The sequence below is a fragment of the Pholis gunnellus genome (assembly GCF_910591455.1).
Source record: "Pholis gunnellus genome assembly, chromosome: 5".
Classification (NCBI taxonomy): domain Eukaryota; kingdom Metazoa; phylum Chordata; class Actinopteri; order Perciformes; family Pholidae; genus Pholis; species Pholis gunnellus.
In genome coordinates, this window is record NC_136531.1 from 6,195,930 (window position 1) to 6,219,644 (window position 23,715).

A 23,715-nucleotide genomic window follows, 5' to 3' on the forward strand; every position below is an offset into this window, starting at 1 on the left:
ATTGTATCACAAAGCAGTGTGTGAAATTAGCCAAACAAGTGTTCAAATCTTTGCTGAACCACCACACCCAATGACCCATGAGCTGGCTGAGCAAATTAAAATACCACAGCTGTCATCTGCAGCCAGTTCACTGGCAAATGTTTTTTTGTAATTTTAGAGGTTTGAAGCTGAAATCACAAGAGTGAAAGTGTTGTAACTCTCTTAAATACAAGGCAGAAATGCTGACAAAGCAACAGTTTCTTCTTATCAAAGGGCCAAATGTAAACAAAGGTAAAATACGAGCTTTGCAGACAGGAAAAACTGCATATATTTGGATTATTTGCAAACATGACGTCACCAATAACAAACAGCGTTATTGGAAACTTGCAAATAAGAATGCAGGACATGGGTATTAAGCAAAGCTACACACACACACTACTGGAAGTGTCAGCAAACTATAACTGTAATGATAGTCACCATTAAGTGTAAATTGGGGTAACCTGCTTTGTGATAAAACCCTGGTTTGGGCTGGAAGGAGCAACTAAAAAGGAAGAAAAGAATAGGATGAATTTAAGTAAAACAGGAAATAATTCGGCCAAGTGGTTGCTGGATTTGCCAGAACCCCCAATCCGCATCCAGAAGCACAAACACACACACACACACACACACACTCACTGTTGCACAACAACCAGAGATACTGTAGCAGCTTTCTCAAAAGCAAAGACAAGTACAACACACTAAGTGGCAGTTCTGCTGTCAGATACGCAAAACCACAGAGCAGCAGCAGAATGAGATACACACGCTGACAAGCAGTTTGAGTCGAGCCACACAGCGAGGAGGTGGTTCAGTCTGCAGAGTAGCCCGGGTTTCAGTCCAGTCTGGTTTGGCCAGCAAGCCGGAGGAGGAAGTATGCTTGAGGAATGAGGGGAGGAGAACTGCAAACAGGAGGCACCAGCCTGGTTCATACTGGATGTGAAGAACAAAAGGAGCCCGGCCAAATAAACGATGTCTAAACGCAACATTCTGCAATTTAAGGACGTTAAGTGTGATGTGTGCTCGCTTCTATTATCAGATCTACTAGGGGCAACCAAACGGGAAAGAATATCTTCTGGAAAAACAAAAGAACAGAACACTACTACGGAGAGGACGTGTGAGACAAGAGAAAATAAAGGGAAAAAAAGGGAATAAATGTGTGGATTGGTAAAAGTTAAGTTTCTTTATTTGTAGCATTGCAACTAAGATGAAAAGGAGGAAGATTTCAAATGGTTGGCCAAGGCATCAGTCCTCATCAGCTGTCCAGTCGGCCACCAAGGAGAGGACAGAGGAGGGATTAGTGGCGTAGGAAAAGTTCAGAGCATCCTGTTACGTTTATGGGTAGGTGAGTCTGTGATGACATCACTACAGGGGGCGGGGCCTCGTTTACGATTGGCTGTGGAATCCAAATGGAGCGCCATCTCCTCGGCGATGAAGGTGTTGAGGTCCACGTCATGAAGACCATTCCTGCGACGACTAAGGGGCTGGGCAGGGTGAGTTGGGGAACCAGGAGGACCGGAACGCACGGAAATGCTCGCCATGGCGCCACTAAGGCCTGGAATGAATAGAAAATAAATATGAAGCCACAGTACACACTGCATTAACTCTGGGGGTGTCATTCTTACAATGCAACGGCTTCCGGCCAAACGTGGCGTTTCTACGTACCATGCAGTGCTATGGCCTCTCTGAACGGCTGCAGGTCCGTCTCCACAGAGCTGCCCGTCTCTGGGGGTGATGGTCGGCTTGCAGACACCATGGAAACTCTTGGCGGGGCGCGAGCTGTCCGTGGAGGTGGAACTTTGCCGCACAGGAAGCTGATGAGGTCCTCGCGCCTTATAGTTCTTCTGCGTTTCTTAACCCATGCGATCACATCCTTATTCCTGCGCTGGTGGCCTAAGTGGAAGCCCAGGTCGTAGCTCCGCTGGCGGGCCTCCATACTCTCTGACGACACACAGGGACAAATGTCTTTAAAATCTGGACACCGCAAACAAAGGTCATCACCACATCTAATGTACAGACGTTAGTTTCTGGTACTTGCCTTTGTAAAGGTTTGTGACTGCTGTGGCTGCATTCTGGAAGGGCACCCAGAGAGAGAGGCCTTGCTGCTGACATACTCTATCTGTAAATTAAATTTAAAAAGTCAGATAGTTATGGTAACTTTCCAATGTTGTTTTCACACATCTGTAGAGAAATTAAAGTCTTAACGGTCAGAAATGGGTCATTAAAATACAATTCCACTTGTAAGAAACTAACCGGCGATGATGTATTTGGAGGAGCACTTTCGCAAATTCGGATTTCATCTAATGGCTGTCTGTAACCCCGCTATGGTCTTATTGTAAGAAGAGTATTGATACAGAACAGAGTACTGGGTTTATCACATAAATACAGGTACAAAAGCTCAGGGCCTGTGTCGTTCTCAACTACAAATCATCCTTTCATGATTTAAATCTGATCTGCAGGAGAAACCCTATGGACAGTAGGATTATGGGTTGTATTACATTGTATTAAGATGAGCATACATATGGGGAGCTTGGAAGCAGGATGTATAGACTAAGTGGGATTCGGGGGCATGACTGCACTTGACAAGAGGTCAAGAGTCTGTCTGGCAAATGGTCAACAAAGCCATTTTAAGCATTCATTTTACTCCCAGCAAACAACCCACTGATCAAATCTAACCAACCATGATGTCACCATTTGAAATATAGACGTTTTAAAACGGAGGCGCACGTTTATTTTCCGTTTCAGTATATGTCATACTTCAAGAACCACAGTGTCAGTGTTATGTTCAAAACACCCAGTAAGGCAGAGTGGACTTAACCAAGACCATGTTTACTTTAATCATAACGCCATTTTGTTCTGGGTATTTTTTTAAATGCAGTCATCAGCAAAAAGTACATTAAGTTGTGTGTCGGGAATAAAATGTCTTTGGGACGTTATGTGATAAAATCCACCAACACACCACTGCGACAATTAGCTGTCGCTGCGATAGACCATCAACAAACTAGTTGTTTTCTGTCGGCCAACACCTCCCTGTTTATCGCCATTTTGACGAACTGGTTAACTGTTAACGGGGTGGACAAAAACATTTTAAAATGAGCAATGTGTGTCGAGACAAGACGAATAGATGCAATTAAAAACAGTAAAGACACACACACCGCTGAGCCACTCGGGTCATGCATTGATAAACGCGTGCTTTATCAACGCGTTTGGCTCTGAAGGACCTCTGACAGCTTCACTGAGTCACATTCAGCCCGGTTGTCCCACACTCTGACACACTGACCGGCTATTAGCGGCTGCTATAGCGTTAGCTGCGGGTTAACGTCATCGATATCGACAAAGAGAACTGCAGAAACGCATATTTAGAACACAATTTAAGAGAATAAACAGTCACATGTCAGCCAACACACCATGGAAACAAAACACCGCTAGTTATGCTGTAGAACAAGCTGCAAACGGCTAACGTTTAGCCTCGCCAGTGCCCTTTGTGTCTCTCGCTCCGCTAGCAAGATTAGCTTCCATTAGCTCTGACAGATAGCTAGCTTGACTTGAACTTCGATATCTTGGGTACAGACCTTTGTAGAGCTGTGCTACCGCTGTGGCCGAGTTCTGAAAGAGGTGCCACAGTTTCTGCTGGCTTTGTTCCGTCTCCTCCTCGTTTGGGTCGGCCCGCTCGGCCTCTGCTAAACACTGCCGTTCCCATTTAGAGAACCAGTGCTCGGGGCCGTGCTCTTGGATCTCCGCTTCGCCCTCCTCCTTCTTCTCCTCCATAGCTAACGGTAGACGTTAGCTAGGTTAGCTTATAAGCTAGCCTTCGTATGAAATACAGGATCGCTTGGTTTGCGGAGATACTTAACTGTCTTTCTTTTGTACTCTATTGGAGAAATACGTTTCACAACCCTAACAAGCTATAGAAAAGGGAAAAAAACAGTTGCTGTTAAGGTCGCATTGTGAACGTCTTAAATTCCGCCCGCACGCCCAGTGTAACACACACCAAACTAAGAAACACGATGACAACACCTAAGAATTTCTGGTGCTGGCCACGCCTATTTTATCGCTGTACTGAAAAACGATTGGCTGCAGAGATTTCTGTGGGCGGTTCTTGGTGCTGAACACGAAGCCTGATTGGACAACGGTAAAAAAGAGAAAAGGTCAGAGAAAAACAAAGTTGATCCCACCCAGGATATTCTCTCTAGCCTGCCATACAGCATTCTGTACAGCAGGGGGCAACCTGGCCATGGAAATGTGGGCCATAACAATATGTGATCAAAGGTATATGGACAGCCCTGTATAAACTAGCATACATATTTTTCCAAGTGACAATTATGGGGTCATGCTAAATGGCCACTGTAACCCCAGAAATCTGAATCTTAAGTTTGCACATACAAGGATTTTGTCTTGGTGTTTTGTTGCATAAGGATAAATACAGTTGAAAAGTCAAGAGACATAACATTTACAATATTAAAATGAACAAAAGTGTGAGAAAAATATGTAAAAATGCGTCTGTTTTTAAAATAGAACCACTGTACAGTATCTCAAGTGGTCAAGTTAGAGAGTCAGAGGTTAGTAAACTGATTCAATAAAATCTATAATGCTTCAAAAGTTACCCAAGAATTAGCCACCATAAACTACTGGTCATAGCAGACCAATTAAGGCTGTAGGAGTCAAACCCCTGAGCTGAGATTGGACTCTCAATTCTAATTAAATCAACTTGTCAGTTGTAAGAGTAATTTTAACAATGTGTTATTTCCTCTTATAAAAGTTAGTGTTGCTTTAAGGAATTTGAGTGATCCAGGACATGTGCTTTCAACTTTGTTGCAACAGTTAGGTGACAGCCCTTTCCTTTTTCAATGTGACAAAACCAGGCCCATAGATAAAAAAGTGTTTCCCAGCTTGGTTTGGAAGACCTTGACTGGCCTGCAGAAAGCCTTGACCTCAACCCCATCCAACACCTATGGGATGTTAATGTGAGCCAAGCCTTATCGCCAAACATGAATGACCCCCATGCTCCCCCAGGACCCTGAATACAGAAAAACACGTATTGACAATGGATGGATGGATGGATGGATGACACTTGCACTGCATATAAACAGCACTATTCACCATATAAATATTGTCACCTGTCAATCACCATGAACTATTAGCTCACAACTTGTTGTGCTTCTTGGGTGCGTTAAGATTTTGGGTTGAAAGTTCAATGTCACACTATCTTTTTGAAAACAGCCACAAGTCTAGGGGATAAGGATTGAGAGAGTCCAAAGATCAGATGTTTATAACCGGGAAGCGACTGGTTACATGCTCGCTCACCTGTCTCACCTGTCTCTCTGTCTCCCTCTGTCCGACTGCACATCTCTGTGTGTCAGACTGTACCTCTCTCTCTCTCTCTCTCTGTCTCTCTCTCTCTCTCATCAAATCCCAGTTTCTGACCCCGTTTATTCTCTGCTGGCAGCGCTGTTATTTTTTGAAGATGTCTAAGGGGGAGCAGACTGTTTGCGGTGTTGATGAGTATTTCCAGGAACGAGGGCCAACTGTCACATACAGCAACTTGCTGTACTGTGTTCATGAGACGAGGTTGTGCTGCAAGAGAGGTCGTGACAAATACATCCTCAACGATGTAAGGTAGGACATGATACTTTCCTTTGAGTGTGTATGCGTATACACACTCACACACACACACAGCATGATGTGTAATTGACTGCATTATCACTTGGCGGTGACTGTATGTTAGCATGCCAGGGCTATCAGTATGACAAAACACTCCAGGTGTTTCTTCACCGCGCTTTCCTGTTTTCATACAAATACCCTATGCATGGTTGCTGTACATCTGACAATAAGTAAGTTATGAGAAGTGTTGTTACGTTTGTGGCTCATTTCATCGAACCTGTGTATCATTATATACATTTTATAGGGAACTTGATCAATCTATTTATTTGTGTATTGTTTTATTGAGACAAAAATAGGAGAAACGGAAACAAAGTCAAACGTTTTCTGGTATCAGATCCTAAGCCAGAGGGAATGCATTTAAATAATACACAAGTATTTTGGCTTTGGCTTTTAAAGCTACAATATATCATGGTAATTAAACATAACTGATTCTAGATCATTTTGTTATTTTTAAAGTGTTCTCTGTAAATAAAATGACTTGACTTGATTTTCTGGTTGGCTGTTGCAGTGGCATCATGAGGCCTGGGATGAATGCCATCATGGGCGCCACAGGAAGTGGTAAAACATCGTAAGAAACATGTTTATGTACACGCATCACACATGTACAACCCCAACCAAATGCATATTAGTTTCTTTCTCTTTTTGTCAGACTCCTGGATGTAATCGCTGGGAGAAAAGACCCTGCTGGACTGAAGCAAGGAAAAATCATGGTGGACGGCAAAGCCGTCTCGTCTGACCTCAGGCTCAGCTCTGCTTATGTTGTCCAGGTACACAAATACATACAAACATACACACACATTCTTTACCATTATCATATTTTGGATTCCTCTGAGTACTTCGGGCCTTCATCATTCGCGTGCTTCCAGGACGATATCCTGATGGGCACTCTGTCTGTGAGGGAGAACCTTCTGTTCAGTGCCAACCTGCGTCTCAACCCTCAGCATCACTCCTCCACGGATAAAAACAACAGAGTGGATGCCATCATTCAAGACCTTGGCCTAACAGACTGTGCAGGCACCAAGGTACAGCGCTACACACACAAGCTAATAGCTGCTGCACAAAAGACTGTTAGTTTACAAATATCTTAACTAGGAATAAGCAGAAGCACTTATTTAAAGATTGTTAAAGGACAATTGATCTTAATAACTTCCGTAATCCTACCCAAATGGGAGAATAGGGTTAAATTATAAGGTGCACAAATGGAAAAAAATGACTCTGTGGCTGTCTAATGTCCCACATGTATGAGTGGCAGACATTTATTTGTTCTCTTTAAGCAAAGGAAAAAAAACTTATATAAAGACAGCCCAAAAAGTCCAAAACATTGACAGGAGTATTTAGTATTTTTCACGCTTGCTGTTCAGCTTAGTGCTCAAGGGTTTAGTGTGTGTGTGTGTGTGTGTGTGTGTGTGTGTGTGTGTGTGTGTGTGTGTGTGTGTGTGTGTTTTGTGTGCATGTGCAGATAGGGACAGAGTTTCTGCGTGGCGTATCTGGAGGTGAAAGGAAGAGGTGCAGCATCGGGATGGAGCTCATCACCTCTCCCTCTTTGCTGTTTCTGGATGAACCGACCACCGGACTGGATTCTAACACTGCAAACTGTATCATCAACCTACTAAACAGGTACAACACAATTACTAATTACTTCTACATTAGAAAACGCTTACTGTGTATACGCATAAGATAAACATGACAACTGAAGCATACAATGCTGCTGAAGATGGCGAGTGAATCAGCAGCACCTTCACCATCGACTGCTGTCTTTGTGTTTTCTGTAACAATATGAATGCAATCAAATTCCTTATGTATATCCAGGCTGGCCAGAAGTGGTAAGACTGTGATCTTCTCCATCCACCAGCCACGCTACTCCATCTTCAGACAGTTCGACCATCTGACTCTGATGCATAAAGGGGAGGTGGTGTACTCAGGCGCAGCAGCCCAGGCACTGGAATACTTCACAAACCTCGGTATGTGTGTTTGTGTGTTTGCTATGAAAGGTGTAGTACCTTGACTAGGAATGTGTTGTAATATAATGTGATGAATCCTTATAAAAAAAAGGGAAATTGTATAGCCATATGAAGTCATCATGCTGGACAGCCAGCTACTTCAATTTAGCTTCTGTTTTTACAATAATCATGAACAGTAAACTACTACTGTTCTACTAAGTCTCTTTCACTTATTACAGTGCTACATGTGTCTGTATTTGATATATTTTCATGTGTGTGTGTGTGTGTTTTCGTTCAGGCTACCAAATTGAGGCCTTCAACAACCCTGCTGATTTCTTCATGGACGTCACAAATGGAGAGGCAAAATCAACATTAGTGTCATTTACTGCAGGTACACCTACACAAAACACACACACACAGTTTAGGTAAATAGCACCAACAGAGGCTTTAGGCCTGTTTTTTGGTGATTTGTTAGTATGAATACATTCATGTGTCCAAGTCATATTGGGCTTAAAGTTTAAAATATAGACAATGAGATGACATATTAAAAAAACCCACATAAGTTAGGGTCGGGAGGTGATAAATGTAGCAAACCAAAGATAATGATGATACTGACAAGAAGTCACAGAGGATGTCCTCCAAAATATGATTACAGCATTTACAATTTTCTCAAAATGTCAAACTACTCCTTTAACCAGATTTAGATTTTAGTCTAGACGCCCAGATCCCATTTTTTCAGTTTTCAAATCACCTCAAAGACTGCTATATAAAGATAGAAGTTTATTCTGTTGTCCGTATCTACAAAATGTCGATGCATAGGTAAAAACCCATTGGCAGACAAGTACCGCCAGTCCCAGCTGTGCCGGAATGTGCTCGATGAGTTGGACCAGGTGAACCAGAGCATCGCTGGCGGGGCCAAAGGTCAAGACGAGGCAGCTGACTACGCTACCTCTTTCCTCTACCAGGTCAGCCAACGCCGCAATTCAGAAACACATTCAAACGTTGGATGAAACACTCTTTTTACATTAAAAAACTATACAAAATAAATATCCATTTGAGGGAATTAAAATCTCAGTTGCTATTCATTTTTATGATTAACCTGAAATCGAAATGAGTTTACGATGTTACGTCATAGAGTTTAATGACTGTGCCAGCCAGCTAAGTCAGTGTGCCCGCTGAATGAACCCTGTTTATGACTCTCATCATGTTCATAAAAAACAATTCATGTCTGTGTGTGTGTGTGTGTGTGCGTGTGTGTGTGAGAGACAGTTGCGCGTGGTGTGTGGTAGGACAGTTCTGAACTCTCTGAGGAACCCTCAGACCTCGTATGCCCAGTTGGCTCTCAACATCTTCTTTGCTATCCTGGTGGGACTCATTTATTACCAAATGCCCTTGACACTGCCCGAGGCTTTACAGAACAGGTAGAGTACCATAACCTGCAGCATAATGCTAGTTTAAATCCGCTTCTGTACATGTGCCCCCTTTCCTCAGTCCATCTCAAGGCCAAAATACAACGTAACTACTTATTGGAAATAGAAGATAATATCAAAGGTGTTTCCTTTATTGAAGGTTTTCATTGGACATTATTACATGGCATAGACAGTATAATGTGGTGACACAGCACATTTGAATACCTCTATATCAGAAGAGGCTGCGAGAACAATGACTTAGGCTGTCAAAGTACAAAAACAAAAGATTTACTTTTCAGAATATGCAATTTGAAATACAGTAAATGAGTGAGATAAGTCGCCATGATATCAAGATGAGGAAACGTTTATGATGCCATACCACCCTTAAATTTAAGTTGATAAACCCAGGTCAGAGCAGATTAATTGACAATCAGATAACTCTCTCTCTCTCTCTCTCTGGACGACAGGAGTGGAGCGTTCTTCTTCCTTATCATCAACATGGTGTTTGGGAATCTCTCTGCTGTTGAACTCTTTATCAATGAAAGAGCGATATTCATGTGAGTGAAAGATAAAAGTTACGTGTTGAACTGCAGACTTATGCACTTATGACTACGAAGATGTTCAATGTCTAGATAGGTTTATGTGGATCACATTTTTTCTTTTTATTGTAAACAAAACCTGTGAAAAGACCAAAACCAACAATGCATTTGGTTCATCAAAATTCAGATTGTAGTTCCATTTTACTACATAGGAAAAATACAAAAAAACCATATTGTATATGGAGAGTGGAGGATGAGTTAAGGAGTCTCACAGCCAGAGGAAAGAAGCTGTTTTGAAGTCTGGTGGTACGGAAACTGATATTTCTGTATCTCTTGGGTGAACTTGTTGTGACTGCGGTGGGTGTTAAAATCCCTTTCGCTCTTCGCAGGCTCCTCTTCTCACCAATATTACTGATACTCGGTAGATGGGTACCAATGATGTTTTGAGCGGTTTTAATGACCCGCTGTAGAGCCCTCTTCTCCTGGGCTGTGCACATTCCATGCCAGTTTGTAATGCTTCCAGTTAGGATGCCATCAGCTCCTTGGTTTTACTGACGTTGAGCAGTGGGTTGTTCTCTGAGCACCAGTGAGGGCTGAGTGGAGAGCCGTGGAGACGGCATCCTCTGTGGATCCGTTGGCTCTGTATGCAAACTGGTAATAGTCCAGGTTGGGGCGAGTGCTACAGGGTGATAGACTCTGCAGACTTTTTAGGTACAGGAACGATGGTGGCTGTCTTGAAGCAGGCGGGAACACTCTCCTTTAGCTGCAGTTAGCTGGTCGGCACATGTTTTTTAGTACACGACCAGGGATGCTGTCGGGCCCAGCAACTTGACTCATATTTTTGAGGGTTTTTCACACATCCGCTGTGGATAATGACAGTTGCTGGTCCTCTGGAGGCGGGGCAGACTTGACAGCTGACTCTTTGTTGAGGAGACCAGAGTGAGCATTAAAGGTGTTCAGCTCACCTGGGAACGTGGCCTCACACATGATGGGGGCCCTCCTGCTTTTACAGCCTGTGACACTTTGGATCGCCTGCCACATATCTTTAGTGCTGTTGGTGTTGAGGTCTCTCATCAGTCTCTCTTGACGCCTCCGCTTTGCCACCTTGATCCCAGCTTTCAGTCTTGCTCTGGCGATGATCTTGCTCATCTCAATAATACTTTCCGGCTTCCCTTTTCTGTCTGTGGCACTCAGCCCCAAGTGCATTTATTTCTACAAAAGATATACATCTTTAACAGGCCATATAGTTTTGTTTTTAAGTAAATAGGGAATTAGTTGCGGACTATTTTCAGTTACTTGCGGATTAATAAACATTTGATGCGAGAGTTGAGTTTTTATTGCAGCGGGACGGTGTGTGTGGGATTGAGTAAAATAATAATGTGTTTTTACCAGTTTGTGGTAAACAAAAGAGCTCTACGGCACAGAGGAATAAGATATATGTCAGACCTCGGCCACACAGATAAGAACGTGCAATTCATTGTTGATGGTTTTGTTCATGGGATTTGTTGACCAGCACGAGCCATATGATATACATTGATGGCTCAACATTGTGTCATGAATTCAAAGATTGTCAGTGAATACTGTGAATCCTTTACAATCACATTGTTTTTAAATGTGCCACAATGTTTTTTATGTATTTGTCAACGTGTTTCTTTGTTAATATTCCTTGCAGTCACGAGAACTCCAGTGGCTATTACCGCACGTCTGTCTACTTCCTGTCCAAGATCTTTGCTGATCTCATCCCCAACCGCATCATCCCCATCTTTGTGTTTTCAGCCATCGCCTACTACATGATGGGTATTTCTCACACATACCGTCTACACGGAGAATACACACCATATTGTATTGTGCAGGTGCTCTTATGTTCATGTCCTTGAGATGACTGTCGTACCTGAACTTTAGGACTTTGTCATTTCCCCCCAGGTGACGTAGTGAGTGAAAGCATCGAATTCTGTAGTAAATAAGGAAACAATCCATAATTCTTTCCACACAGGCTTGGCTTCACTCCAATGAGGTTCAAGTTTTGAGAAATAAAATCTGGAGGACAGGGAGCTGCCTGTTCTAGTTTTGCATGTCTTCCTAATTTATGCTCCTGCTGTTGATCTCTTTGTATCTGGAACCTTTCATTTGACCTTTCAGCCACGTCTAAAGACCCACAACAGGGAACCTGCTAAAAGCAATACTCTGGATGTTAATAAAATGTCCTTTCTCATACTCATTTCTGTCTTCCTGTTTACATTTGTCCACCACCCTTTCAGGATTGAAGCCTTCCTTCGAGGCCTTCTTGTGTTTCGCCCTGACCATGTCTCTGGTCAGTCTGGCAGGAGTCGGTCTGGCCTTCCTCGTCTCAGCGAGTGTATCTTCATTTGCCATGGCCAACATCCTCATTGCTCTGCCCTTCGTCTTCATGATGGTGAGATGTTGAGGCACACACACAAAATATACATGGCTGAGATCATAACGTGTAATTATTGGTAAAGTGTAATATTCTCTCTTTTCCTTCTTCATTTTCCTATTTTTTAGGTTTTTGGTGGTTTTCTTGTCAACCTCAATGCCATGCTGAGCTGGCTCTCCTGGGTGCAATGGTTCAGTATCTTCAAATATGGACTGAATGTAAGCGATGGAAAATAGGCAGATCAAGAGCAGAAGGGTGTGGTTGTGAGAATGAGATCAGCGGGGCTGAATTTAATCTTGTCTTCATCTGTAGCATTGAAGGTGTTCAGCCCAATCTCTTTTCTGTCTCTCTCAGGCTGCATTCATCAACGAGATGTCAGGACAGTTGTTCTACAGCAACACCACCATGTGAGTGTTGAGCGATTACACAGCCACTACTTTACACACAATGACCCCCACACACACACACACACATACTGAGCCTCTCTTGTCTGTTGCTGCAGTATCCCAGGGGAGGTGTTTCTGAAAAGCCAGGACATTGACTACTCTGTTTGGGGCTTCTGGCAGAACCAGGTGGCTCTGCTGGGAATCGTATTGGTCTCCATGTTCCTGGCCTACATACAGCTGCGAAGAATAAACCGCTGGAAATGATTTCCATCTGTTTATGTATCCATCAATCGTGCACTGTGTGTCTTTATCTTATTTATTTAACATGCCTCAAAAATACACACACATATAAAACAAAAAAAGTTGTTTTATATGTGATGAAATGAGCTTTCATTAATTGTAATTTAAAATCATCATCTCTCTCTCACACGCTCTCACACGTAAACAAACACACGTGTTGTAACATTTGACTCCCAGGTGGATAAGCCGCTGCTAAGCACACCCGGTCTGTGCACGAGGGAATGTACAGCAACAGCCAAACATCTAAGTCCTTACAAAGCTTCTTACTGGCAGTGAGACACCGTGAGCCACAGTAAAGAAAGAATGTGCAGTTTATAGATTTCATGGGTAAAGTTTTAGTCTTAAAATAATCACATTTCTCAGTTCTACAGGTTAAAAAGTATAGTTAATGCATAAAGCTCTTTTTTATTAGTGCCTTGCAGAAACAGTGAAGGAATTGTTTTATAATAATACATCGTTTTTGTTACAAATTTAAACTTAAAAATATACTGATAACTTAACATAGAACAGATTACAGGGCTTAGAAAAAGATTCACAAATGATAGAAAAGCTTTCTCAAACAAACCCTCAATTTCCCAATAGCTTTAAGGTTGGAAATTCATTGTGTTCCACTCTTTATGACACTATCATATATATTCTGTATCATGTTGTATCACCTCTTCATTGGAGCTATTTTATGTTTACACCGAGTAAAATATTCAAACCAAAGACTCAATATTTTAGACGTCTTTTGCATCATTTTACACGCTTTTTTTGCCTAAAATTCACACCTTCGAAGATGACCCCTCAATTAGCAACCCTTCTCATGTCACCTTTAGAAACACTCTTCTTCAGGCCGTGTCCTACTGTCACTGGTGTGTTCTCCAACCCACGGAGCCACTCTGTACATTTCAGCACCACATGCTCATCCACACCGCGGTCCTCCTCCTCCTCATACTCCACATCATCATACTTGTGTTGCTCGTTCAGAAGGGAGATTTTCACAATTGAAGTTATGTCTCCCAGTTCAGCATCACTGTTGTTTTTCGCAGCGACTCTGCTGTTTGGCGTGCTGTGTCTCTGTGTCGCCGTTTGATGCCTTTTAGAGACGTTTTCTCTCCTGTGTCTGGAATCCAAGGCGCTTCCAGAAACGCCTCCTCCGCTTCTGGACGCTGAATGTTGACGTCTCTCGCTGTTCCTCCTCTGCAGCAGCAGAACGGCCTCAGGTGTGAGAGTCAGTGTGAAACGGACCTCCTGATGCCTGGCCCTCGCCTTCACCTCGGCTTCACTCTTTACAGAGCTCTGGCTCACATGTTTGTGCTGCTGTGTCTTAGGCAGGGACTCGCCCGAGCTGGAGGCTGGGAAGCCGCCCGTTTGTGATGAAGGCAGCAATCTCTCCCTTCTCTTTGCATGCAGCTCTGCCGCCGACACTGCTTTGGCGGTTGGCAGATGACTCCTGGGTTGGCTCTTCTTGCCCAGCTGCTTGAGGTTTGAAGCCCGTTGCTCCTTCACTGAGCCGCCTTGGTCTTCTCTTTGGACCTTCGTCAAAGTAGTTGCAGATGAAATGTTGCTGATGGGTCTCTCCTTAGCAGTCAGTCCTGACACAGAGCGTGCAATCGACACAGGTGGGATAAATGGCATTTTGGCAACACACAGGATCAAATAGGAGAGGAGTTCAGTTTTGCGGTTGAAGGGCACTAAGGAGGAAACCGATTGACCGAGGGAGGCGAGATACTCCGATGCATCCTCGGCCATGCAGGGGTCAGCGGTCAGTGTGTTCCACCAGTGATCATCTACCCTGGGACAGCGTCTTATTCCTGAGCAGCAGGAGGGCGTGGCATGGCGTGCTGCAAAAGGCGTGTATGACCTCAGACGAGGGGGAATCAAGGGTTTTGCTGCATCTCAAATGCTCTTTACTCTAAAGGCTCAATGATCTAAAATAAACCCACACTTCTAATCCTCTGGTGTCATGTCAGGGAGAGCATGTTTACTACATCCTGCACAAGTACACATGCAGGTTTAATCCACACAGGATGTAATGACAGCTTAAGTGAAAGTAAGGCGGGGCTCTGCACTAAGCACCAAGTGGTTAAATCCATAGAAACAAAGTCAGACTTAATTGTGATTGAATTCTTGTCCTTGAATAAAGTGGTTTGACAAATGATTGAATAAATAAATAACTCCAGGTCTACTTACAAGCTTTTTCCAGTATTCATCTGCATCGCCGAGTCTTTATCAGCAGATGGATAAATCTAGTAAGTAAATCTTTAGGTTCTACATTTTTGTTTCACATTTTTTTTTTGCAGGTATTATTTGTTTGGAGCAAAATATACACAACCTGCTTGTGTCCAAGCTCAGCATTGTTTTCTGTTGTGTGCTCTTTATACAACAGAAAATATGAGAAAAAACTGCCACAGAAAACTTTTATTTGATAGTATTTTGTTACGAAACATGATTTAAAATAATATTTTAAAACATTTCTAACTTCAACATTATATGAACCAACATGTCTTTTCCCTATACATTAAACATACATCTGTATATTTTAAGTTATCCTGACTGACTTGTGCATGGATTTACATACACATTAACCTGTTGATCTTGTGCGTGTTCATTCACAGCATGTCCTCCTGTGTACATGGAGGAGCAGTTGGCAGCGAGGACAAGTGTGACAGGCGTCCTTGAAATAGTTCACAAGAAACGGAATCAGGCAGCATCCCAACACCAATCTGTGAGACAGAAATTAAACATCAGTCTACGTCTTTTGAATATGCGTTTTGATTGATGCTGGGTAATTACAGCCAGACCAGATTTAGGCATTTGAATTAGTCTTTTCTCACCCGCATAACACAAACACAAGACACATGAGCCACGCGAACCTCCCGGCTTTGTAGGTGACCTGCGTGGTGACCGGAGTCTGACAGGAAGGGCATGTTGTCAGAGCTGGATAGCAAAACAGCTCCATTTCATAGCTCACACACGTCCGCCTGAGAGTCGATTGAGGGGATGCAGACACTAGAGAGAAGACATGGGGGGGTTAAAAAGGAATGCTTATTTTCAAAATTTTAGGCAATCCTTATAATTTTTGTCCTAGTTGATTTCTATACGAGTGTAAACAAAGGATTTTTGCTTACAGTCCAGCAGTCTGGAGTCTTTGGCTGCATCTGAAATTTCATACAAACATGCAGTTTTTTTTATACAATGGTAGTATACAATAGAGAAAAACTGTACAGCATTTTTGGAATGTAGCCTCAGACACCTAGTCTGTAAATACTGGAAATATTTAAATACAGGTTCAATCACCATTGTGTTATTTCTTTCGAGACATTTATATAAATGAAAATCTTCAAGATTGCACTTTGCCATTACAACAATTTTCTCTCAACTTAACTTTTCGCCACGCTATAGTTCCTTAACATGATCTGATCAGTGCTGTTTGAGAAGTTGGATTTGCAAAGTTTGTGCAAAGAAAAAGTCTGCTCCAAATGTTTCTGAATAATAATATCTTCTTAAATTGGTGGCACATCATTGCATTCCATATAAGGAGCAAAACTACCAGTGGAATTAAATCAATATGTATAAGTCACTTCACACTTCGACAATACAACACAAATAACGGACACACTTCAATAAACACTTCTCGACTCAACTGAGTCTAAAAAGGCAAGAACATAGCTGAATTGTGAACAAAAAAAAAATGTGACCTTCCGGCCTACTCTATATATTCAAAATGGAGGCAGATGAGAAGTGAGCATGTACCGGTTAGAGGTGCGTGAGTTTCAGTGGTGCAGCCAACTCCAGGAGACAAAGAGGAGGAAGGTGGTGGAGGTGTGGAAGGTGAGTGAACATGGTAGAACCTCACGTTTGGCCCACTGTGACTTTCACCTGTAAAAACAAAGTCACACACAAAGTTTAGTTTTTAACTTTAAAAACTGATCATTTCAAACATTTCAAATCAAGTAAATTAAGAAAGTATTTTACCTGGTAAGAAGTACGGTGGAGGTGTAGGAAAACGCTCCTCCTCTTTTGCTAATGGCTCCATTTAACAATTAGATGATGTACAACAGAAAAAAGAGCGAGAATCTGAATTTGTTAGCAGCCAGCAGCAGTTCATCTGTAGGTATACCAGGTGCAGTGGAGCGGTACTAATTGAAGTCTCCTCTGATTGGTTTGAGAACCTATTACCCACAAGGCAATAGCGGCATGGTTTTAAAATGAGGCAGAAGTGAATTGGAGGTAATTGTTTGAAAAGTTGCACTACATTGCTACCTTAACTTACGTTTACTGCACATCAAATGGAGATTGCTCGCCTGTAATTCTTTTGATTTTAAAAGGTTTTACATGTTGCCAAATTAATAATATAGAATTTCAGGTGCGTGTTTTGGAGTGGCCTAAAGTTGACACTACTTGTACAACAGTCTTTTTTTTTTTTTTTATACAAACAAAAAACACTTCCAGTTCACTATACTTGAAGTAAAACGGAGTACTGCGATAGATGATGAAAGTTGAAAACCATCTACAATATTTTTCATTGAATCACCATGGCATCAAGCAGGTGAAATATCATAACTAACTCTCTAGCAACCCATAAGTATATTGCCATAATAAAGCAGTGATCATACTATCATTTGCAGGACACATATAACTACACATACCGGTCACGATATGGTCACGGTCTGCTCTGAACTGAGCCGGTGCCAGCACAGGATGTAGAGGTTAAGAACATTAAGAAAATGGCTAGATTATCTTTCTCGGAGCAAAAATTTGATTCTGAGCCCATATTTACCACCTGTTACTGTTACTGTACTGTTGCATTTTGTACAGTATTCCATGATGAAATAGTACATAAATCCAGATTTATATTAATTTAGACACAATGCACCCTTTAAGCACAATATCAGGATCACCTTATGCCCCATCTTAATGCCCATATCTGATATTGTTTACTTTTATTGGCAAATATGTGGCTTTCAGGCCCCCTGGGAATCAATGAATTATTTCCCTTATCTCATTGCATACTAGTTGTGAATTGTTTAGGGTATTTGTCCATAACATACACTAGATGGTGGTGTTTTGTAACAGGTTCGGACACTTTGGGTGTTTCTATTTGAACCGCTAGAGGCGCTCTTTCGCACTCGTCGTAGTGTGTGTATGAGATGTCGATGTAAACGAGGATCTTCAGTTGAACGTAACAGCTAGCGTGATGAGGCTAAGCTAGCTATCAGCCAGGCATCCAACGGGTTTTGCTGCCAAGTTTAACTGCCGGATGCTCCCCGGTCGTATCCTACTGGCCGTCTTGACATTTCCTCAACATTCCTGGACGAATTCGTGTCGACTGACCAGAGTCCGCGAATTCGGGTCCATTCCTAATCTATCCTTTTCCCCACTAGCGTAACGTAGCTTGCCGGCTAACGAGAGTGCAGAACCCGACTGACGAGGTAAGTTAGCATGCGGGCTAGCGGAATGTACGGCTAATGGTGTTAGCTGTCATCGGAAGTAAAGGCATCTCCTCCAAGGAAAACCCGAAGTCTGACATAGAAAAGAGAGGCCCCTCCGGTAAGCGTTTGGGTAGCAAAACGTCGATATAGTTCCAGAAATTACCAATCTGGCTGCTAGGCCTATCTAACACCGGTGGGCACTAAGCTAGCAATTTGAATAACTTGCTAGTAATGTTTTGCTGTTAACGATTTACCGAGCGAGGCACCAAACCCAGTCAGTAATATGACAGTAGCTAGCAAATAAAGTCAACACCAGCTCGTAAAAGTGTTCAACTTGGCGTGTCATGGTTCTAAAATGTGAGACTATGGTGAATATCAGCTGTTAGCTTGGTTATATATTTTAAGCTAACGTTATTATTAGCTAACGTTAGTTGAATGAGCCTTTCAATGTTTTGACTGATTGGGTTTAGTTAATGTACCCAAGCTAACTAATGGTAGTCGAGTAACGTTGCAATGAAGTTAACCGTTAGCAGTTATGTATGCTGTCATGTGTGGGGGTTTAAAGCTGGTCGAGGGAGAGTTCAGCTCAGCTGTTTGCTCAGGGTGTGTGTGTGTGTGTGTGTGTCGCTTGTTGCTAAACTAAGTTTCGCTGTGTGACATCGCAGAGTTCTACTTGAGGACCACACCCAGACAACATGTCCCTTCATCAGTTTCTGTTGGAACCCATCACCTGCCACGCGTGGAACCGGGATAGGACACGTAAGGCTCAACTATGCCCTCCTTTATTTGAGAATATCATTACCAGCCTGTACTCTACACACCGGTTAAGACATCAAGTTACAGGTTATGCGTTTGAAAACAAATGACAATAGCATGTTTAAGTGAACAGGAGTGCAACTTCAGCCACAAAAACATTATTGTTCCGCTGTTTGTTTTCAGGATTTGTGAGCTTTTACAAGTAGTTTGGTATTTGGCAGATAGCAGAAACTGGTTCAGCATGTTTGCTATCTGTACTTGCATCCTGTTAACCTGCTGTTTTTGTTGTTTTTCTGCAGAAATTGCCATCAGTCCAAATAACCATGAAGTGCACATCTACAAAAAGAGTGGCAACCAGTGGGTTAAGACTCATGAATTGAAGGAACACAATGGACACATCACAGGTATTTCTATGACTAAATCAAAAACAATTGAACAAGTGTGACTGGAACTGTCATCAGCTCATGTGTAAAAGCTTATTCAGCTCTAGAATGTGCCGTCATAATTCACTTCATGATTGTTGCAACGGTCAGTCGGTTATTGCATCTCTCTGCGTTGTGTTGCAGGTATTGACTGGGCTCCCAAAAGTGACCGTATAGTGACATGTGGAGCAGACCGTAACGCCTATGTGTGGTCCCAGAAGGAAGGGGTGTGGAAGCCCACGCTGGTCATCCTCAGGATCAACCGAGCCGCCACCTTCGTCAAGTGGTCTCCACTGGAGAACAAGTTTGCAGTTGGAAGTGGTGCTCGACTCATCTCCGTCTGCTACTTTGAGTCTGAGAATGACTGGTGAGACTATTTGTACAACCATTCAATTTTTCTGAAATTTATATTTCTGATTGTTCAACCAAATGTTTTGATTTGCGAGTATGACTCTGTTATTTTTGCACTCCAACATGTAGTGTGTTGTCACATTTCTAAGTGCAGTATTGCAGTTAGATTGTGTTATTTATTTATTCTGTAAAAATAAATGCATTCAATATTGCACTATTAGCGCAGGGTTGTGCTGTGGCGTGCGAGTGTTGCTTGTGTGGTCCATTTAATGGAAAGCGGCTGTGTGGCGATGACTGTCAGTTACGTGATTTGCCACAGCTTTTTATTTTTTCTTCAGCATCCTCTGGTCCCCACCGTCGCAGCCTAAAGCACTATTCACATGAATGGGAGGATGTCACAACGTGTGATTTAAACTACATGTATTACCTGTTTGTTGTCGCCTTGTTTTAAAACCAAAGTTCTGTATTTTCCGAAAGACTGGTAAAGATCCAGTCCCAGGCTTGAAAGGTTCTCTTTTCCTCAGCACTGCTCCAGTCTCTTCTGTTACACTCTGCTCATTGATTCAGTATTTCCAGGCGTACAAAGTCTCTTTGTCTCTCAAACTAGGGCTGCCTGATTCTTAATCTTCATTTTGTTTCGCACACAGCTTAGTTTTGCTGAACTACACTCTCAAATTGTTCCTGTCTCACAATAGCATTGGTATATCGGATTAATTGAGTGAATCATTGAATTTATACATAAATATTAGATAGAAGTGCTGTGTTCATTCATGTTTTAAGATGTCTGTGCTTTTTCAAATGCTCCAGGTGGGTGAGCAAGCACATCAAGAAGCCGGTACGCTCCACCATCCTCAGTCTGGACTGGCATCCCAACAACATCCTGCTGGCTGCTGGATCCTGTGACTTCAAATGCAGGTGAATGTCGTTAACAGTGAAAAGAGTTGTGGGACAAGAGATAACGAATAAATGATGAATAAATGATGAGAAGCCTGCCAGCGTCCTCACTCGCTCTTTTGCTTTCTGGTCTTTTTTTTGCTTCTACTCTCCCTCCCTCCCTCCCTCTCTGTCCTCCAGGGTGTTCTCAGCCTACATTAAGGAGGTGGAAGAGAAACCGGGCCCCACACCCTGGGGCAGCAAGATGCCATTTGGGGCTGTGCTCGCAGAATTTGGAGGAGCAGGTCTGTATCTGTGCCTTTTTTTTTATATGCGATAATAAAAAAACCTTTTCATACGACTGAAAGTAACCCATTGAACTAAACAAGATCTGCCTCTTTGTGTGTGTTAGGTGGAGGCGGTTGGGTCCACTCTGTCTCTTTCTCAGCGTCTGGTAACCGCCTGGCCTGGGTCAGCCATGACAGCACTGTCACTGTGGTGGACAGCTCTAAGACTGCCAGGTATATTCATTTCTACCCATTGATTATGGTTGTCACAAGAGGGTTTCTCTGATTGCACATAGCATGTGGAGGTTTCTAATAAACAAACAAACATTTACTGTTTACATTCAGTGTTACACACCAAAACGCTACGTGGAGCTACACTGAAGACTTGTTGGTTGCATGGTCTGCCTCATAAAACATTAGCAAAGTCTTTTTTTTAAGTATTTGAAATCTCGCAATGATAACATCAATGTTTACTGGCTTTACACTGCCTTTGATGGCGCAGTGTGTGAGATACACAAAACCTTGAATAAACAAAATATATATAAAATATAATTTGTCAACTACATGAAATAAGATGGCAAGATTAGTCAAGTATTAGTTATTATACTACAATATATGCTTTTATTTCTTCCACTACATGAGAATACATCTTGATGTATTCTCTAGTTCATTGGCATCTGTACATAAGCCATGATTTGTAATCTGATCAGCTCCTCACAGTGCCAATAAGGTGCTAAATGTAAACAACCAAGAACACAATGACATGCTTGTGTCCACAAATTGCCGGTGACATGAAAAGAAAGGGCGGGGGTTGAGACTGTGCCAAAGAACTCAACACGTTCTCCCCGGAAACCTGCACGCACTGCAGCGTACGCAGCCCAGTTATTTCTGTGACAGCAGTTATGCTGCCTGTGTAAAGTACAGTAAAACCATCTGATTCTCAAGATGCTAATTCATTTGTGTGTTTAGTCCTTCACAGCTGAAGACGGACTTCCTTCCTCTCCTCAGTGTCATTTTTGTTTCAGAGAACAGTCTAGTAGCCGCGGTGAGAATACAACATTTACTACATATTTCCATTTCCCAATATACGGTAATGGATGTAAGGAATGTAAATCTGTTGTGTGCGTCTTCAGGGCCACGACTGTTGCCCCATGCTGTTCCGTTGCGACGATGGTGGAGCGCTGACCTTTGTGTCGAAGCTCGACCTCCCCAAGCAGAGTATCCAGAGGAACATCTCCGCCATGGAGCGCTTCAGGAACATGGACAAGAGAGCCACCACCGAGGACCGCAACACTGCCCTGGACACACTGCACCAGAACAGCATCACGTAAGTCACACTGACGGGAATATATGAAGGGCAGGACGTGGAATTTATCTTAAGACGCCTTCAAAACCTTTAACCGATTTATTGCAGTCTTCTTAACTTGAAAAACCTCAGGGAATAGCCTGAACGTGTCTATTTAAACAAACTGCAATCATGCCTCTGTCCAAAGGTAATAAAATCCACATACCAGCACATTTATAGCTCACTGATTAACACCTTGTTATCTCGGTTTGTAAATAAAGTATATAAACGACTCCACATGTATGTTTTGTGTTGGTTGGGTGAATTTCCCATAATGTGAAGTGGAACTTTGCTGATTTTGAACTGGCTTTGTATCATTGCAATTGCTATGTGCAAATGAACAGTATTTGGTTTCTATTTGTGTTAACGTCGCCTTTTAAGTACACATGGTGAAATCCATCATGATTTTCTATATTACAACTCCTTCACCCTTTCTAAAACTCTCTTTATGTATCTTCATGTCTCGCCCTCAGCCAAGTGTCTATCTATGAAGGAGACAAAAGGGATTGTCGCAAGTTCTGCACCACAGGCATCGATGGAGCGATGACCATTTGGGACTTCAAGGTACAAACACACATAAAATCATCAATCCTCTTCAAAGATACATTTTTTTTCCCCAGATCTCTCAGCTCTAACACTCTCTCGTGTGTTTTTCTGTGTCTACCTCCTCAGAGTCTAGAAGCTTCTATCCAGGGTCTCCGCATCATGTGAAGAAATCTTGTAAATTAATGAAGGAAACGCAGCAGGCCTCACTTCTCCCCCTCCCTTCCTCCACCTCACCCCCTTCGCTCCTGCGACGCAGCCAGTAAACACACACACAACTGACCACCTAATCGAGTGTCTGCTGAAGCACTGATCAGACCATAACGCACTCTTATGGGTGTGTGCAAACACACTCTCACGCGCACACGCACACACTAAAGTACACAAACATGCATACACTACACACACACTGAGCTGACGTGTGACATCACTGTTGATTTTTTTTGTTTTGTTTTTAAATGAAGGTTAACCAGGTGTCAAAGTGGGAAAGGTCCTCTGACACGTATTAAAACGTGACGTGAAATGTGTGTTTTTATGTTCTCTAACCTCCTGTACCAAAAGTTGAACACTAAAAGGTGCGTTTTATCCAAAAGTCAGACTGTATTTCACCTGTAGATCAACCGCAACATGATCTCTGAATGTCAATGTTTAGTAGAACGGAGGACGTGATGCTTTACTTGCTGGCGTGTAGTAGATCTTCTCCAGCAGGTGAAGTCATTGTTTAGATTAGGACCCGGGTTATTGATATTCTGAGGTCATGCTGCTGGTTGGCTGTAGAGAGCTGTACAGGTTCTGACGGTGGAGCGAGAAAGCAGCTGGGCGGAGTCACGGCTGGCCAGCGCTAGGCTCTGTAGCTACTACACTAAAACCACACAAGATGGAGGATTTCTATGTAACCGATCGTGAGGTAGACATGAAATAAAGATGAAGTACATTTAAAGTACACGACTCGCCTGTTCTCTTCCTTTGTCTTTGCCAGACGAGATACATTTGGTGCATTTGCAGAAGTAGTATATTTAGTTTTTGAATGTGCATTTCATATTTGTTCGTTGTGTGCCGTGCAGTTAATGCAACACTGT

General features: G+C 42.6%; 4 protein-coding genes across 5 annotated transcripts in view; 2 read left to right on the forward strand and 2 right to left on the reverse strand.

The window, feature by feature from the left end:
- The window catches only part of hapstr1b (HUWE1 associated protein modifying stress responses b), a 4,352-nt gene extending 354 nt beyond the window's left edge, over positions 1-3,998 (reverse strand). The window contains exons 1-4 of one of the 2 annotated variants that reach the window (XM_079159328.1): positions 3,585-3,998; positions 2,047-2,131; positions 1,678-1,949; positions 1-1,567 (exon numbers count right to left, since the gene is read on the reverse strand). The exon at positions 1-1,567 is cut by the window's left edge and continues 354 nt beyond it. In XM_079159328.1, the coding sequence (XP_079015454.1) occupies positions 1,329-1,567; positions 1,678-1,949; positions 2,047-2,131; positions 3,585-3,780 (792 nt within the window). In that variant the 5' untranslated portion in view covers positions 3,781-3,998 and the 3' untranslated portion in view covers positions 1-1,328. Of the gene's footprint in view, positions 1,568-1,677; positions 1,954-2,046; positions 2,132-3,584 lie in introns of both variants that reach the window. The other variant, XM_079159327.1, reaches the window with a different exon arrangement.
- A 1,447-nt stretch (positions 3,999-5,445) lies between these two features.
- On the forward strand, positions 5,446-13,357 carry abcg2b (ATP-binding cassette, sub-family G (WHITE), member 2b). Its single transcript, XM_079159324.1, has 15 exons — positions 5,446-5,628; positions 6,182-6,241; positions 6,323-6,440; positions 6,540-6,695; positions 7,133-7,290; positions 7,483-7,634; positions 7,912-8,004; positions 8,433-8,578; positions 8,883-9,034; positions 9,490-9,579; positions 11,234-11,358; positions 11,820-11,974; positions 12,085-12,174; positions 12,311-12,363; positions 12,459-13,357. Exons 1-15 carry the CDS (start codon positions 5,477-5,479, stop codon positions 12,604-12,606), a joined length of 1,848 nt encoding a protein of 615 aa, XP_079015450.1. The 5' UTR covers positions 5,446-5,476; the 3' UTR covers positions 12,607-13,357.
- Positions 13,358-13,428: 71 nt separating this feature from the next.
- LOC306696340 (uncharacterized protein) lies at positions 13,429-14,382 on the reverse strand (the record flags this gene model as incomplete). Its single annotated transcript, XM_079159925.1, has 1 exon — positions 13,429-14,382. The coding sequence occupies exon 1, from the start codon at positions 14,374-14,376 to the stop codon at positions 13,429-13,431; it is 948 nt and encodes a 315-aa protein (XP_079016051.1). The 5' UTR covers positions 14,377-14,382.
- A 3,404-nt stretch (positions 14,383-17,786) lies between these two features.
- arpc1a (actin related protein 2/3 complex, subunit 1A) lies at positions 17,787-23,570 on the forward strand. The gene is made up of 11 exons (XM_079159326.1): positions 17,787-18,059; positions 18,725-18,818; positions 19,115-19,219; positions 19,382-19,604; positions 20,396-20,503; positions 20,663-20,766; positions 20,874-20,982; positions 21,718-21,793; positions 21,882-22,075; positions 22,567-22,657; positions 22,766-23,570. The coding sequence occupies exons 2-11, from the start codon at positions 18,755-18,757 to the stop codon at positions 22,802-22,804; spliced, it is 1,113 nt and encodes a 370-aa protein (XP_079015452.1). The 5' UTR covers positions 17,787-18,059; positions 18,725-18,754; the 3' UTR covers positions 22,805-23,570.
- The last annotated feature ends 145 nt before the right edge of the window (positions 23,571-23,715 follow it).

Bases quoted from the DNA above. Each gene is read 5' to 3' on its own strand.
- abcg2b (XM_079159324.1), top strand. From the start codon at position 5,477: ATGTCTAAGGGGGAGCAGACTGTTTGCGGTGTTGATGAGTATTTCCAG. The intron at 6,242-6,322 runs GTAAGAAACATG...TCTTTTTGTCAG, and splicing joins ACAGGAAGTGGTAAAACATC to ACTCCTGGATGTAATCGCTG. The intron at 11,975-12,084 runs GTGAGATGTTGA...CCTATTTTTTAG, and splicing joins TGCCCTTCGTCTTCATGATG to GTTTTTGGTGGTTTTCTTGT.
- arpc1a (XM_079159326.1), top strand. From the start codon at position 18,755: ATGTCCCTTCATCAGTTTCTGTTGGAACCCATCACCTGCCACGCGTGG. The intron at 18,819-19,114 runs GTAAGGCTCAAC...GTTTTTCTGCAG, and splicing joins GTGGAACCGGGATAGGACAC to AAATTGCCATCAGTCCAAAT. The intron at 19,220-19,381 runs GTATTTCTATGA...GTTGTGTTGCAG, and splicing joins ACACAATGGACACATCACAG to GTATTGACTGGGCTCCCAAA.